The sequence below is a fragment of the Grus americana genome, chromosome 12 (assembly GCF_028858705.1).
Source record: "Grus americana isolate bGruAme1 chromosome 12, bGruAme1.mat, whole genome shotgun sequence".
Classification (NCBI taxonomy): Eukaryota; Metazoa; Chordata; class Aves; order Gruiformes; family Gruidae; genus Grus; species Grus americana.
The window spans coordinates 10,898,427-10,914,774 of NC_072863.1; the positions used below are offsets into that span (position 1 = coordinate 10,898,427).

The following is a 16,348-nucleotide window of genomic DNA, read 5'->3' on the forward strand; positions in this document are numbered from 1 at the left end:
CAGAATGATGGGCTCCACAAGTTCCTTGGCTGTTCCCACATACAAACCTTGAAAGGAGGCTACCTGAAACTTGATGTTGTAATGGAAAACAGCACCCATCTGGATGAAAATAAAACTAGTGCCAACTGGAACAGGGATCTTAGTAACAGCTTGCACTCTAACCAAAGATAGACACATACCAAAGAGGTCAGAAAAAGCAGATCTTCATTTTCACTGATACAAATAACAACACTACTGTTTGGTCCCAAACCTCATAATGTTTGGCAGCTCTGTCCCACAAGATGACGTGCAGCTGGTTTAAGGCTTCAGGCAACAGCTGTTTCCCAGTGTAATGACCTGAAAAGATATTGCAAATCATCACTTTACAAGAACTTAAAGCAGCACACTAAGATGCACTTAAGAACTATCTGAGAAAGACAGTCCCATAGCCTACAACAAAAAACACTGAGACAGCAATAGTTTCAGCCAGGACCCAGTGTTTTATATTCTGCTTCTGGGGAAAAAAAAACACCAAACAAAAACCAAAACCAAACACCACAACAACAAACAAAACAAAAGAAATCCAAACAAAAAACAACCAAAAGACCCCATCCCAAACAAAAAAAAAACCCCACCAAAACAGAAAAAACCCACACAAAAAACCAACCAACCAAAAAAAAACCCCACGGTGGGTAAGAGAATAAGTATTTTCATGCTTGAACAATGTAAATGTGGCTCTTGCACCTAGCTCAATGCTACATAAAATATGGTCTGCTTTCCAGCAGACCTGACAGTCAAAAAATACTACAGTGCTAGAGGTGCAACAGACCTGAAAAAAGAAACTGTCATTCAGCTGCTCAAACAAGGATATGTAAGCTGTTTTAATCAACAAACAAAAATGCATTGGGCTGGACGGAGAAAGTACTAACATTACACAGAACTTCTCATAAATGTTTCTAATCCTACATGTATCAGTCACACAGAGTCTACAGTAAGAAGGAAGAATTGTTCTAGCAAGTGGATTTAATCCTGAGCTTTATCATGACTGTCATTCATTATGAAAGTTGAGAGTTACCACACAGAAGAAACATAAGGGAAAACAGACACAAATAGAAAGAAAGAGGAGAATAAGCAAAAAAGTGAAAATCAGAATTGAAGACTTCAGCCAACTAAGTCTAGTTTTCAGTAAACAGAAGCAAAAGATGGATACAGACCTAAAATAATTTCTTCAACCTTTTGCTTAGCAAGCAGCTCTCTCCTATTCTGCAACAGGAACTCAATGTGGAGCAGGGTAATTTTTCCAAGGTCAGGTGAAGATTCAAATCGTTCAGGAACAGATTTCAGAAAATCTAAACCAATTGATTCCCTATTCACACAGAAGCATTTTTAAGAGACTGTACAAGAAGAGCTGTTAATTTTCCATTCTAAAGAATAACATATTCACACCGTACAGCATGTTTCTCATTAATACTGCTGGCACACTATCACACTGACAGAGTGAGTCAAGATACGTATGAATTTACTGCTTGTGCTAATAGGAAGTTACTACTGAATTAGCATATGCTGGTCCCACAGTATTCACAAGACAATTTACTCCTCAAAATGAAAGAGTAAGAATTTACTGCAAGGTAGAAGCATGTGCATAGGTAATTATGATGGTGCATTCAACAGTGTGAAATTCCATGCCTCGATTTTTTTGCAGTAACTTGTTCATCCTTATACTGTTTTTCACAAGAATGAGTCTAGGACTCCAAACTCTTTCATTCTGAGGGCTGGTTAATATGGAAAAAATATTTCAGTTAGGTAATTCCAGACTCATATATATATTATTCCAAATATATATTAACACTACATAGGGAGAATCTTAAGCATTCCAAAGTAAGGCTACAGCATTGCAAATTGCCACTCAACATTATTTCACACGCTGTTCTGCTGCTGCCATAATCTGTATCACCTTGCTATAGAAAAGACAGGCTCCCTCTCAAAACTGTTTAGCTACCTCTGTGAGTTTTTATTTAAAATAGAGCATTATTGTATAATAGATGTTCTTTACTTATAAAAGAACACCTACAAAGCCAAAATAGTGTGTTCACTCCACGTAGTGATGCTTTCATACCTTCCATGCTCCAGCAGCAGTTTGGCAGTATTCAAACAAAAGTCTAAAGACATTTCATGGTGCAAGAATTCTGCAACAGCTAGACAGAACACAATGCAGTTGAGATTATTTAGTCAACTTAGACACTTAACTGCTCAATTTACCATTTACCTCTGACAGCTTCTTTGAAAACAAAAGCCAATATAATAGTTCTAAAACAAAAAGAAGAATAAAACATGTCTATTGTGCTTTGACTTTCCTTTCACTGTACAATTAACGTAGTTCTACAAAAAGGGGACGGACTGATAGCCCTGGAATTCTAGCCCTCTGTCTCTTCAAACAGGAACAGCATAGGCATTAGTAGCACAAACTTTTGCCTCAAGCTGCTTTCCATCAAAATGACTCATTCTTATCCAACAGGAACCACTTAAGACTGAGGTCAGTGCTCAGGCTGTGTGGTGGTATCACACTGTAATGAGAACTACTTAAGCCTAATGCATTTTAGCATCAGCTGTTGAATTGACTGGTACTGGTAAGTAGGTACCACGTTTAGATGACTCAGATAAAGTTTAAAAATTGCTAGACTGTGCAGGATGGTTAATAACAAGATTCATACATTTGTAGCTTGGATTAGATCAGAGAAGGAACACATAGGGACGTGATTGTAACAGTTGTTAAAGCGAGCACTTCCAAGGCACCCGTGCACAAGTGCACAATACGAGATTTTAGTCAAATGCCTAAAACTTAGCAAGAACCTTCACTCAAAAGAAAGAGAGGTTGCAGTGCATGGATACAACACTCTTTTCTGCCAGCCATACACAAGACAGACATCCACTCATTAATAAACTTGCTTGAAAAACTGACTGGAGTCTTAGTGCTACTAAATATAAGCAGAGTGTGTTTTGATAGGGAACACTGTGGCTTCATAATTCAAACCGCAGAACAGAAGCCAACCTCTGCAATGGTAAGTTTTGAGTAACTGTCCACTTCAAAGCTGGTTAAAATTGCCCAGGAGCAACCTGAACTGGAGTTTCCATTCCTGCTAGTCTGGCAGCACTCAGCTCTCTGCAAGAAATTCCTCATCTCATCCTACATTTATTTCTCAGAGCATTCATTACACACTTGATACTTTCCAACCATGAAGAGTAGAAAGCCTTTCTTCCTTAAGACGTCATTATTTATGGAAATAAATTTCTCCTGATACTTTAACCTTTCTATATTAAAGTCCCCCAAAAATCTTTCTTCTCCTCTCAAGCCAATAGAAAAATCAGTTCTCTTCAACAAGTTTGAGGAACAAGGAGAAAAGAGTTTATGCCCTAGACAAGCCCCAGTTATAAACACAGGTTTATAACAACACACTGATCAGCACTTGATATCTCTTGGCCAAAATCTGCAAAATCACACCTTCATCCTTTTTGAGTAACCTTAGGCATATGTCTAAAATACACCATACCTTTATATTGCTATATTTTCACTGTCTTCATTCTAACAGGCTTCAGTGTCTTCTTCCTTCCCTGTTTCTAGCAAGACTATTTAAATTCTCAACAAAAATAAAATCATGCTTAATTCAAGCTTACATTAGCACCTGGGTAACTCCTCTGTGAACACTGACTGCTATGACTCCAAAACCAGAATGACATTTAGCTAATGAAGATTCCTCTAGAACAGATGAGAAGGGGATTTATTTTTTTCTATCTACAACTCAGGCCATCTTCTTGGATATGGAGTACTAACACCTTACTATGGAACCTATACAGAGCAGTGATACCTGAGTTGATATCTTCATCTGATGCTCCACTTCTAAGAAGAATTTTAACTTTCAAATAAAACCCTGCTGGATGCAAATTCTCCTGCACAATGTAAAACAATAGATTACTTGGACAGCTGTTTGTAGAACAGAACATTTATAACACAGACAAATATCAGGAAATCACATACACTCCACTGTCTTCTTCAGTTCCATTCTAATGATTGAAGCAATAGGTAGGCAACTGGTAGTATTTTCTTCTTAAATGCAACGTGCATCTTTATTACTTATACCGCCAAAAGACCATGAGGACAATGAAAGCAAGAGATACATGATTCTCATTTTGCTGTGGCCCATTTCCAAAACTTTTAAATAGAAGCTCAACAATACTGAAGGATAGAAACATTTCATGTTTTCCTCTGTGTGAATTGGCTGGATTACTCTAGAATTAATATGGGCAGAATTCATAGCAGCTTATAATAAGAAGAAATCTAGGAGAGAACAACAATGGGAGCAAATGGAAATAATGAAGACTCTATACTATAGCTCTCACTAAAACACTGCACATTTCAGACTCCAAAATAAAAATGTTATTCTAGTTTTCTATACCCACATACAATATCAAAATATAGATTATAAATCCTTTGCACCTCAAAATGTTTTGCAAAAGTAAATACAATAAAAACTGCAAAAGGCTTAGATACTGTAGTAGCATGTTACTTAAAGGATTAAAATGCACTGCCTTTTATCCTGACCTTGCGAGCACATGCATCATCATCTGTTTGAATGTTTTAACAGCAGGTACAAAACTGAATTTGAGCTTTCATTTAAAACAGGATTTTATACTTAAAATTTGTTTTGTATAAAAGAGATAATGGAAATTTAGAAACAGTCAACCAAAGACAAATATATTTTTTTCAAATTTAAGTTACTCTAAGTAACCTGAAAAGATAGAAGCACAAAATTCAAGTCTTTGTATGAGAAACAGAATTTGTACAAGAGCAAGAGATCTCACTGCAGTGACTGCTTAGAGATATATGAAATTTCTTCAGGGTAGCTGTTATGTTTATACAGCTCATTTTTAGGTTCCCAGAAGAAATACAGTGATGTTAATAAAGTGCAATAGCTAAATTAATTGTTTGAAATAAGACTGATGTAGCATGGCTACGCAGCTTTCAAAACTGAACTCTGGTGCTTGCTCAAATATTTGTACAGATAATTAGACGGGGACTCAAAATGTAGTATGGACACATCCATTATAACCCAAAGCAAGATAAAAGGTCTGGTACATAAAAAGCCAGCTGCTATAAATCTCAGATGTAAACCACACTGTAGTTTACTCTGTTTATGCCAGAATACGTGCCAGAAAAATTTCAGTCATATCATTATCAAAGGACCTCACTATTAAGAAATATGAGGCAGCAAGACAGCTCTACATCTACATGCAAAGAAGTATTTCTCTATAAAAAAGCTGAGAACACCAAAACATACTTATGAGTATGAAAACCAAAGCAAAGAGAACACACCTCCATCTGATGTCAAGGTTAACACACAGTGGTTAATGTGGTCCATATTATTATGTTAATAAATGCCTGAGTTTCAACTATTGCACACCATAAATACAGTAACACATTACTACCTGATTTGCCAAGCTTATAGCTTTCAATGCCTTGTCAAGATACAGATTGCAATCCCACTCAAAATAGGCTGTAGCTAACAATCGCAGCACTTTAGCCTGGAAAGAAAAACAAATTTGAAATTTAAATGCCATATGAAGAGCAGAAAAAAATAGCCATACATGAACATACATATGAATACAGAAGACTTTAAATGTAAGGTCATGAAAAATAAAGGCTCTTTGAGTCAAAAGAATGCCTGCCTGGTATCAGACATATAAAGTGACTGCTCAGTTCTGAAGCGTACCCAGTCTTCAGCACTGCAATTCACACAGGACGTGAATCAACTAGGGTTCAGAGGAGAACAGAAGGGTAGCAAGGAAAATCAGAGATCTGGACAAAACAGAATGAAAGAAGAAATTGAAGGAGCAGGAAGTACACATTTCATTGAGAGGAAAAAAAAAAAGGAACACAAAGACATACATGATAATGGCCTTCAAATATATAAATGATTTATATAAAAAGAGATTAAAATCTTCTCCATATCCACTGTGGATAGTAAAAGGAGACAGACAAACACCTATCAGAAATGACACAGATGTAACTGATGATGCCTTGAAAGAAGAGGGAGAAGGGAAGAAGAGATGGCCTTTCAGGGTCTACTTCAGCCCTATGTTCTACAATTTAATTTCTGTGAAACAGTAGATTCAAATGTGATTTAAGGGCACCCATCAGTGACTGAACTCTCAGAGTGACACTCAGAGCAAGTGAACTTGCAACTTTTCCAAACTTCTTAAACAGTACTAAAGAGGAGGCCAAAGAATCACTGGTCAGGTTTGGCACAGCAGAGGCAGACGATACAGTGGAGTCAGGTTAACAAAATCCTTTTATTTGTAAACAGCAATTTCTCTATTTCTTACCTGCATTTCTTTGCCAACAGAATATTTCTTGTCCATCTTCCCAATGTCATAACTCTGGCTATCAATTATAATTGAAAGTTAGAATTAAATGGGACGACAGAGATAAATTCAGTCAGTTGTCTAATATGTGCAACATTCCTATCCTTTCCTATCATACAGGTGTGGCTTATGTGAGAAGCTACTAGAAGCTTCCCCTGTGTCTGACAGGGCCAATGCCAACTGGCTCCAAGATGGACCCATCACTGGCCAAGGCTGAGCCAATCAACAACGGTGGCAGTGCCTCTGGGATAACACAGTTAAGAAGGGAAAAAAAACAACATAGTGAGAGCTTTTGCAGACAGAGAGAGGAGTGAGAAGATGTGAGAGAAACAACTTTGCAGACACCAAGGTCAGTGCAGAAGGAGGTGCTCCAAGCACCAGAGCAGATTCCCCTGCAGCCTGTGGTGAAGACCATAGTAAAGCAGTCCATGGAGGATGATGGTGGAGGACCCCACGCCAGAGCAGGTGGAGGCACCTGAAGGAGGCTGTGACCCCATGGGAAGCCCGTGCTGGAGCAGGCTCCTGGCAGGACCTGTGGACTTGTGGAGAGAGGAGTCCACGCCAGAGCAGGTTTGCTGGCAGGACTTGTGACCCCGGGGGGGACCCACGCTGGTGCAGTCTGCTCCTGAAGGTCTGCACCCCATGGAAGGGACCCATGCTGGAGAAGTTTGTGAAGAATTGTAGCTAGTGGGAAGGATTCACGTTGGAGAAGTTCATGGAGGACTGTCTCCTGTGAGAGGGACCCCACACTGGAGCAGGGGAAGAACGTGAGGAGTCCTTCCCCTGAGGAGCAAGGAGCAGCAGAGACACGTGATCCGCTGACCACAACCTCCATTCCCTGTCCCCCTGTGCCGATGGGAAGGAGGTAGAAACTGGGAGTAAAGTTAAGCCCAGAAAGAAGGGAGGGGCAGGGGGAGGTGTTTTAATATTTGGTTTTATTTCTCATTACTCTGTTTTGCTTGATAATAAATTAATTTTTTCCTAAGTCGAGTCTATTTTGCCCATGACGGTAATTGGTGAATGATCTCTCCCTGTCCTTATCTCAACCCACGAGCCTGGGGGACACCTGTCCAATTGAGGAGGGGAGTGATGGAACGGCTTTGGGGGGGCACCCGGCCTCTAGCCAAGGTTAAATCACCACAGTCATACACAAAAGTTATACATGACCTGGTCTCAAGATCACAGTAAATCAATAGCAGAAACAGAACCTATGAGTCATGCTTCCCCATTCTTTTTCTAAAAGTTAAATGACAGCACGAAGGATCACCCAAGAGAAAACACAATGGTAATTCCACAAAACTAGATTTGATTGCAAATGCTGTGAATGAAGAACTGTTAGAAAGAAAAACAGTAACTGGGCATTTCTTTCCTAATCTATTCTCAGCACAGGGAAATCTTAACCCACTAGATGGAGCTACATGTCTTTCTCCAGATAATTATTTGAACTTTGCAAAATTTATTTCCTCCTCTAATTTTGTCATAAGGAATCACTATTTAATTTTCCCACAAGAATAAAATATAAAATAATCTCCAGAGCACCAGCTGAAATTAATTCTAATCATTTCTACTAATCCTCTTTGACAACATATGCGACCATAACCATTCTGAATTTGATATGTTGCCTTTCATTTTCAGAAAAAGAAATAAAAACAAATTTTCTGAGCTGAAGCTGTGACCTTGGCATGAGGCTCTTCCCAATAGCCTTCATTTGTTCTTCCTTAGTAGTAAAATACTTATTTGGATACTACCCAAACCATCTCTTAACTATTCCTTTTTCACCTTGATGTTTGTGTCTTTCATCAGTCAAGGACTTGCTCTCAATGAAGCACCTCCTTTACAAGAAATTCAAATGCTGTTTAAAACAAATCCATTTAAAACCTGTCAGAAGAATTTGTCTACTCTTTTCCAAAGATTTCAAATCCCTTCACTATCATTTATGAATGGCAAAAGAACTGGGAACAGCATCCTCATAAGCTCTTTGGAAGAAGCGTCAGGGAGAGAATGGACAAGAACCATGGAAAGATGACTTTCGTTCTAATGACATAAAAATCAATGTGGAAAGCAGATAAATGTTAGGCAGAGTAAGACAGTCACTAAGTATCTGCTCAGCTAAAATCTCGTTCTCACATTTTTAATTTAATTTCTACTTTCCCTTGTTCCGCCCTCTCCTTCACAAGTATTTTTACATCTCAAACACAGGATTTTGTTTGCCTTTGCACGTTACCTGAGCCAGAAGGAGCTCTGTTCATACCTCTTCTGTTCATAGGTTTCCACTCCAAAATTGTAACAGAGGATTGACAGGTAACATGTCTGCAATAAAAGACTCCTGCTTCTATATTGTTCTTGCAGAAACATCATTACATCTATGGCACTCCAGTCTCAGGTTCTTTAAAACGCATTTTACTTTGAAGATATATCCACTGTTATCACTTCTGACCTTATACAAGGGGATATTTAACATGACTAAAATGGAATCATAATTGTCTGGGAAAGTGAAGCATCATTAACCAGTCCAGGACACGCAAAACAGTGGGATTCTTGAAACACATGAGGTAGAATAGTTCCTCAAGAAATCACAGTGAAAGCACTAGAACTGTGGAAAGTAAACAATATAAATTAAAACTTGAGAGGAAAAACTGGAATATTACAACTTTATTTTTAAAAATGACAAAAAAATTTTTACATAGTTAACTGAAGAGACTACCTCTTCCATGGTAGGCTTCTTCCCTGCATGCCTCTTTGGTGTTAAAAAAGGATTATCCACATCGCAAGTTTCAGGAGAAAACTGTTTTTGAACGCTTGGCTATTCACAGCGCTGTTGTTTTCTGCTTTATTAAGTCAGGCCTGACAATACCTGTTCGTAACAACTTGTCTTTCCTTTGAAATGATTTGCAGCCATCACATGTCATCCAAAGAAGAGACAGAAAGGTCATTTTATATGCTAAAAGGCTGCCAATATTTACATCCATTTTGCCTTTTCCAAGTATAAATATATTTCTTGCAAGTGACTAGAGATTTCAAATCCTCAGGCAAGAATGACAGAGGTAGCACAACATCTTGCTTCAAATTTATTATTTATCTCATTGCAATCCAGATACAAAAGCACAGATACAGAATGCAGGAACAAAAAACCCGATCAATCTCAGATGTGAAACCCTTATTTTTCATAAGTTCATTTCTGAACATTTTCTTTCCAGAACAGAAAGTTTACTGTACTGATAGGGCTTCATGCAAAGTGTTTAGCATAACACAGTAGGCATACTGTGACATACATCAGTCATTTACTCGCATGCTTAGAAAAGTAGTACTTCAAAGGATAATTAAAATACTATTTCAGTGAATGACTGTTCCAGGCATCAAATGTAACACTAAATATCCCCATAAACCTGGCACCTCTTTGAACAACAAGGGTTTGGAACAATTCTGGCATTTCACCCTCTAGGGCAAGAGTTCCTAGTTATGGTTCATAGTCCAATGATGATCCACGAGCTGCAAATCCTCTCCAGCTGATCTGTGGTACCATATATTACCATAATGCAATAATCTCCTTGTGATACCCTGCAAGTGCTCTCTAGTACAATGGGAACCTAGAAGAGTTAAGGACTGACAGCTACCTAGTGGTCCAAAAAGTCACTCAGCAATCACTAGCTCTTCCCTTTTTTCTCATTGTTTAAATACCACTCTTTAAACCAGAAGTAAATTGTATCTCTCATGATGAGTAACCTTTCCTTGTCTGCATCAGTGTTCCTGGTTTGTGAAGAGCATTCGTCATGAGAAGTTTAGTATTATTTAATGGAGGAGTTTAAGCAGAAATCATTAAATTCATTTAAAATGAAATGAGGAACAGTAATGCAAAGAACCCAGTGAACATTTTCAACAATTCACAGTGAAAACCTCTGCTCTTATGATTTAAATCAAAGCTAGACCCCTGTAACTGCCTTAGCCAGATGCACTGAACAAAGCCTTGCAGATCATAAAAAAACCAATTTAAAATTGGTTGGAGTTTAATTGATTAAAAACCCAATTAAACTCCAACCTTAATTCCCATATTTCCCTTTCAGAATTCACATCTACCCCTTTGAATTTTATTACCTGTACCACAGAGACAGGAACAAAATGTTTCCTAAATTTTGGGAAAATGTTAAAGTAAGTACATGAAAATAAGTGTGGGTAAGTTTATTCTGATATAAACATATTAGACTTTTATCGTTAAAAAAAAGCACTAGTCTGTATATGCTAAAGTTTGTTTTCTTTCGACATTTTGTGACATGAACTACAAAAAACAGTTTAGTACAATGGGAAGCCTCTAGCTTCATTGTAGAGCCCATAGCTCTACAGCTTCATGAAGATAAAGATTAGTACTGAGGGTAGTGATAGACTTGCGTATAAAAGCTTAGTGACTCAGCTCTTCTCTTGTCCCATCTGTTTCCAGACAAAAGTTCACATGGGTACAAATGAACAAGCAATATACAAGATATAAAATAGAGCTGGTTCTGTAGGAGAGTAGGTAGTATATTCAATGTAGAAATCTTTTTGCCTTGCTTGCTGATTTGTCTTCTCTCATTCTTTAGGAAGAGTTTATCATTCTATTTTGAATGATAAACTATGGGAAATGAGAAAAAAAAAAGTTTGAATAAAACCCCTACTTTTTTCATGCAAAATTGTTAGGGAGAAAATCTCAAAGAAGCGAAGAACCACAGAAGAGACACACAGCTCAGAGTACTTTTCAAAATGTTATATGGCATATGTCGTTCTTTAACATATAGAGAGGAAAGCAGATTTTCAAAGCTTGGAATGATAAAGAAGGGATGATTTCACTTACCTCTTTTGGCAATTTCATCAACATATCTTTGCAGCGCTGCACACATATCACCGCTTTCTGAAAATCCCCTTGAGCAACTGCCTAAGAAAGCAGTAGAGTATGCCAACAAACTGTTAATAAGCAACTTGTCTTAAAAATTCATTAAAAGACAGATTCTCTAAAACAGGACTTGGTGTTTTCACATTCAGTAAAGCCAAGTTTGGGATTAGGTATCTGTCCTTACAGTACTACAATAATTCTGTATATTTCTATATATTGCCATATGATAAAGACATCCAGAAAAAACCTGCAGTCCTTAGGTAGTGTGAAAAGGCCAGATGCATGGGACAAGTTCATTCAGATGTTAAGATGATAAAAAGGTTAAGCAACTCTTAAACCGCTTCTCCAACAATTTAAGGTCCTCTTTTGTCTCCATGATCAAATTAAAAATTTTGGCCACTGCTTTGGCCTGTTTAGGGAAGCTCTTCAGGATTTTGGATAGTACTCCCCTTCCAAATACTGAGGTCAGTGGTGTTATCAACGAATGCAGGCAACCACTGTTGAGGGATATTTGTTGTTTAATGTAAATAAGTAGGCTTTAATTAGAATAAATTACTTAGGATTATAATAGAGTGTGATTAGTGCTGTTTGCTTAGCTTTACTTAGCATGAGTGGCTGGATTTGCTGAGGCCTTTAGGCTGTGACAGAGGTATTTTTCTCAGTAATTTTCCTAGTAGTTTTCCTAACAGCTACTACAGTGCTATATTTAGTCTTTTAGTATGGGAAAGTATTTTGATATCACACTAATGTCTCAGTAGTGTTTCCCTCAGGTCTGGGACTCTTCAGTTCTCCATGTTCCACCAGCAAGGGCAGGTGCACAAGGAGTGTAAACCAAAGATATGGAAAATTTCCCTTTGGGGAAAACTGTGGAAACTGCAAGTCAACGAGGTAAGAGCCTGCCTGCCTGGACACAAAAGACGACTCCAATTAGATGTTAGAAGACCCCAGGCCAAAAATCACCATTGGACTAAAGAACACGTGGACAGTACATGAAGGGCACGTGAGGGGTGAGTGTATGGGACCCAAGGGTATAATTGCCCCGGGATTTCTTTGTTCTGGGTCCCTCTCTTTGGAGGCACCCAGCCCAGGCTGATCCTGCTGCTGCATCTTTCAATTAAAACTATTTCATAAAATCCGATGCATGACTCTGCTGCAGGAAGCCTAGGGTCAAGCCTGAAGAAGGAGGAAGCGTGCCCAAAAATAAGTGCGCGTGTGCATGCAACACCATGAATGGTAAGTGAATGCTCGGGCAGCAGCTACTCCTTTAACAACTACATTTTCTCATATTTACACTTATATGTCTGTGATAATCGACAGCATTGATAAAATACTCAGAAACTTCAGTCAATCACAACAATGCCCTACAAAACTCAGAATTTCTAAATTACATACTACAAATTGTTGTTGTTGTATTGTTGATCCCCCTAGAAAACCTTCAGCACTTTTTCAGACTCCTCTCATATTGCACTACGCTTTTCTTTTTACAGTTATCACCACAATTCTTACCTCATTGTATGATGCCAGAAAATACCAAATGTCATGGAATTCACTGTTTCCAGATCTTGTAATTTTATACTTATTTTCCCCACTGTTTAAAGCTTTTATATGTGAAAAGCAGCATGTATGAGGTCATGGAAGAGAGGGTATTGATATATAAAAAGATCTCTGTCTGATAGCATATACAATTAATAGCTTTGATGATGTTCATGAGTTTGCAGAGTCATGAAAGTTGTAAGTTACAGAGGACTTTGTGCCCATGGCTTATATCTACTTGTTAGATATGAACCTTGGCTGTTTGCAGCCAAGATGAATACTACCTTCATATACTTTCAATCAGTCTAGCTGCAAATAGTATCACAGTATGATGACTGTTCCAAAGTGACTAGTCTTGCTGTGTTCATGCTACACAAATGAAGTTCGGGGTACCCAGGCTCTACACTAGTCCTATCCCTCCTTCTTCAGTCAAGCACAAAACACCTTTGGACCTGACACATTTATGATTCAGAAAGGCAGCTGTTTATAAAACAGCCACACTAGCCAAATCACAGAGCAACAAATCTGAACTAGAAGATGTAAACACCACAGCAGAAATGACTGTGATAAATTAGGCAAATTAAAAATCATTAAGTGATTGCAACACTGACTGCAAACACGAGATGTGCTATCTTACATCTAAGTGAAGGAAATATATCCCCCAGCAAGTCTTAAATGCTAAGCATTCATACATTTAGTAAGTGGGTCAGAGTTTCCCTCTATACCTCTAGTGACTTATAAGGAAAACTGGGAAGAACACATACTGATTCAGCCTGATAAGAGAGTACTTTGAAGAGGTTCTTCTCCACATCAGCTTTGTGCACGTGAATATCTGCTTCACCATGGCTCCCCTTAAGTAACTTTGCATACAGTTTTTCTATACTCTGGAAAACAAAGCATAGGCATCGCCCACGGAACTTACAAATAGGTGTGCTTGTAAGAAATTAGAACTGGAAAGGAACTTACTGTCATGGCAATCTCTAGAAATCCATCAGCAAGACCAGCTTTTCCAATATCTATCCAGCCTTTCCCAGTTTTCATACACATCTGAAGGAAAAAATGTAAGTGCTTTGTGAAAACACAGTCATTTTCAAGAAAGGCAATGTGAGATCTCATCTTGTTGATGCACATATCTAACATATGAGAGGAGTATTTCAGCTCTTCAATTTCTGACAAGCATCTCTCATGTCTGAATGAAGACCTTAACACTTAGGTGCAGCATAAGACTTATGAATATGCTGGTCATATAACATTTTACCGTATGACAAAGATGTGATGCTAACCACATTGTCCAGAAATTCTTAACTGCACTGGCTCAACAAGGTATCCCTGTGATAATACAGGTCCCCCTTCAGCATGTGCATTCCCCAGAACTACAGGTATACTTCACTCCCTTTCCAAAATAGGAAGGGTAACAGGGTTTGAAGGTTTCCCTTGGTGATCAATTGTACTTCATTGCTCACCCACCATTAGCCTTACCAAAATCTGTCTTCGAATAGTTCCCTCCGGAGGATCACTGCCTTCACAAAGGCACACCAGTCTGCAAGCAACAAACCGTACTGCAAGAAAGCGGTGCAGACATTCATAAGTTCCCTTTTCTCTCTTGGGTTTTGGTTTTTTTTTTTTTTTTTTTTTTTTGGAAAGTCAGGCCCTGCCATATCTGAAAGACTTCCATTTTAAGTTAGAAGAGTAGAAAAATTTGAAAGCTTCAGGAGTCAAAGCAGTCTGAATTTTAGCCAAGCTGCTTAAAACTGCTTTTTAGGCAGTAAGGAAAAAAAAAAAGGATATTCTCATCAAAATACCTATTAAACACTTCAGAGAGAGTTTAAGTTAAATGGTATTCAAAGACATAATTACATTGCAGGTGCTTACAGTAACATGTCTTGAGAACCTCAAAATAGCCTTCAGCAAAACATGGAAATTAAATTTAATAACCTTTACATTTTCAAAGTAAAAAGCAAAAATATTTTCAGGCCTTCCTTACACATCAGGGATGGAAAAGACACCACTTAATGTATTTAAAATAGCCTCTCCCTGGCCCTTCAGCTGTGATATACAAGATCTGAGAACATTACGCTCTACAATTACTACTTATTTTGTGTAAACTTGCCCTTTTCCCTTTACCTGATATAATTTATACGATGCAGATTATACATAATTTTGACTATAATCCCTCAAGACAAAAATCTAGGCCAGATATTGCAATCCTGCAGAACCACATAAAGAACAGGTTGAGGGTAAAGAACAAAAGCTCACTTCTGCTTTCCCCCAGCCCTGCTCCTAGCTCTAAGCAGACCCAAAAGCCACGTACATGGCTAAAGCAGAGAAGTAAAAAGAGGATTTAGAGGTTTTTTGGTATGTACATTGTTTCTTTAATCTAACTCTCTCATCACTCTCACTTGATATAAATTAATTGACCAGTAGCCTAAAATTTACATCTATATTATTGCCATACATTTTTAGATTAAAACCGTAACATTAGAAGGCAAATTACAGCTTCCTTTGGTCCCATGACCTCTTTACTGATGCTCTGGCATGGAAGAGGGGAGTGATAAGAATGCCTACACTGATTCTGTGTCACAAGAGATCACTATTACACCAGGATGCTCCTTCCTGAACTGCTTATATAAGCCTGGCTGTGTATTTTCCTCTGTCTACACCCTATCTGCAAAGATCCAAACAAATCTACAACACTACATATATGCCTGTCAGGAGAGAGTTTTCCCTTTTCATGCTAGATCACACAAAACACATTTAGGAAGGTATAGAACACATACATACATTTAGCTCTTTGCTCATCATTGACAACAGAACCCGTGTGTTTGGTCACAGCCCAGTTCCACAGGCTTATTGCACCCTCTTCAACCTGAGTAGGAGAATTCCATTAGATTTAATTTTGTCCTAGATTTGGGTCATATTGAAATTTACTGCTGGAAAAGGAACCATCTTTCATGCGTATCACAGTAATGACCTGTCCACATGTTTGTGCAGCTTCCTTTTATGTTACAGTCAAGGGTGTGAGTTTTCCATTAAACTGTTATGTGATCCCACAGGGAGATCTGGGACAGTGACCTGAAAATAGGCATGCTGAATGGACCACATAGCATTTCTTCAGCTAAAAGTATGGATCATTCTTTTCTATAGATCCATTGTTTCAGAAAAATTATAAGCAGCTGGCAGGAAGCACATACTCTTTTCATAAGTATATTTCATAAGATATATTCAGTCTTATAAAAGATTTTCACATCTTCTAAAAACATGAGAGCACCTTTAAGATGAAGCAAGGTAAGAAAGAATATGACTATAAATCCAAGGCTGACAAAACCTGAAACTAAAAAGAACTAATTAATCATATGACCAATAGCACATATGTCACATCATCCATCAGTGCCTTGAGCTCCGCTTTGAAATTATGCATAGTAGCAAATTCTGATAGTGAAGTGGTGGACTTCAGAACATTCAAATATGTTCCTGAACAAATCCCATTAATCTTTCATATTACTGAAACGTCCTAACCTGTGTTTCCACCGAGTCCTTTTCCAAACTTAGCAAACCATG

At 38.1% G+C, this 16,348-nt stretch overlaps 1 protein-coding gene across 8 annotated transcripts in view; it reads right to left on the reverse strand.

Moving 5' to 3' along the window:
* The window catches only part of TEX11 (testis expressed 11), a 39,011-nt gene that overhangs the window by 20,749 nt on the left and 1,914 nt on the right, over positions 1–16,348 (reverse strand). For 4 of the 8 annotated variants that reach the window (XM_054839906.1, XM_054839905.1, XM_054839911.1 and 1 more), the window contains 12 exons: positions 15,572–15,656; positions 14,270–14,349; positions 13,757–13,837; positions 13,555–13,674; positions 11,219–11,299; positions 8,621–8,706; positions 6,358–6,415; positions 5,461–5,556; positions 3,843–3,924; positions 2,096–2,174; positions 1,194–1,345; positions 251–336 (listed from right to left, as the gene is read on the reverse strand). In XM_054839906.1, the coding sequence (XP_054695881.1) occupies positions 251–336; positions 1,194–1,345; positions 2,096–2,174; positions 3,843–3,924; positions 5,461–5,556; positions 6,358–6,415; positions 8,621–8,706; positions 11,219–11,299; positions 13,555–13,674; positions 13,757–13,837; positions 14,270–14,349; positions 15,572–15,656 (1,086 nt within the window). The remainder of the gene's footprint in view (positions 1–250; positions 337–1,193; positions 1,346–2,095; positions 2,175–3,842; positions 3,925–5,460; positions 5,557–6,357; positions 6,416–8,620; positions 8,707–11,218; positions 11,300–13,554; positions 13,675–13,756; positions 13,838–14,269; positions 14,350–15,571; positions 15,657–16,348) is intronic. The other 4 variants (XM_054839910.1, XM_054839909.1, XM_054839907.1 and 1 more) reach the window with 3 other exon arrangements.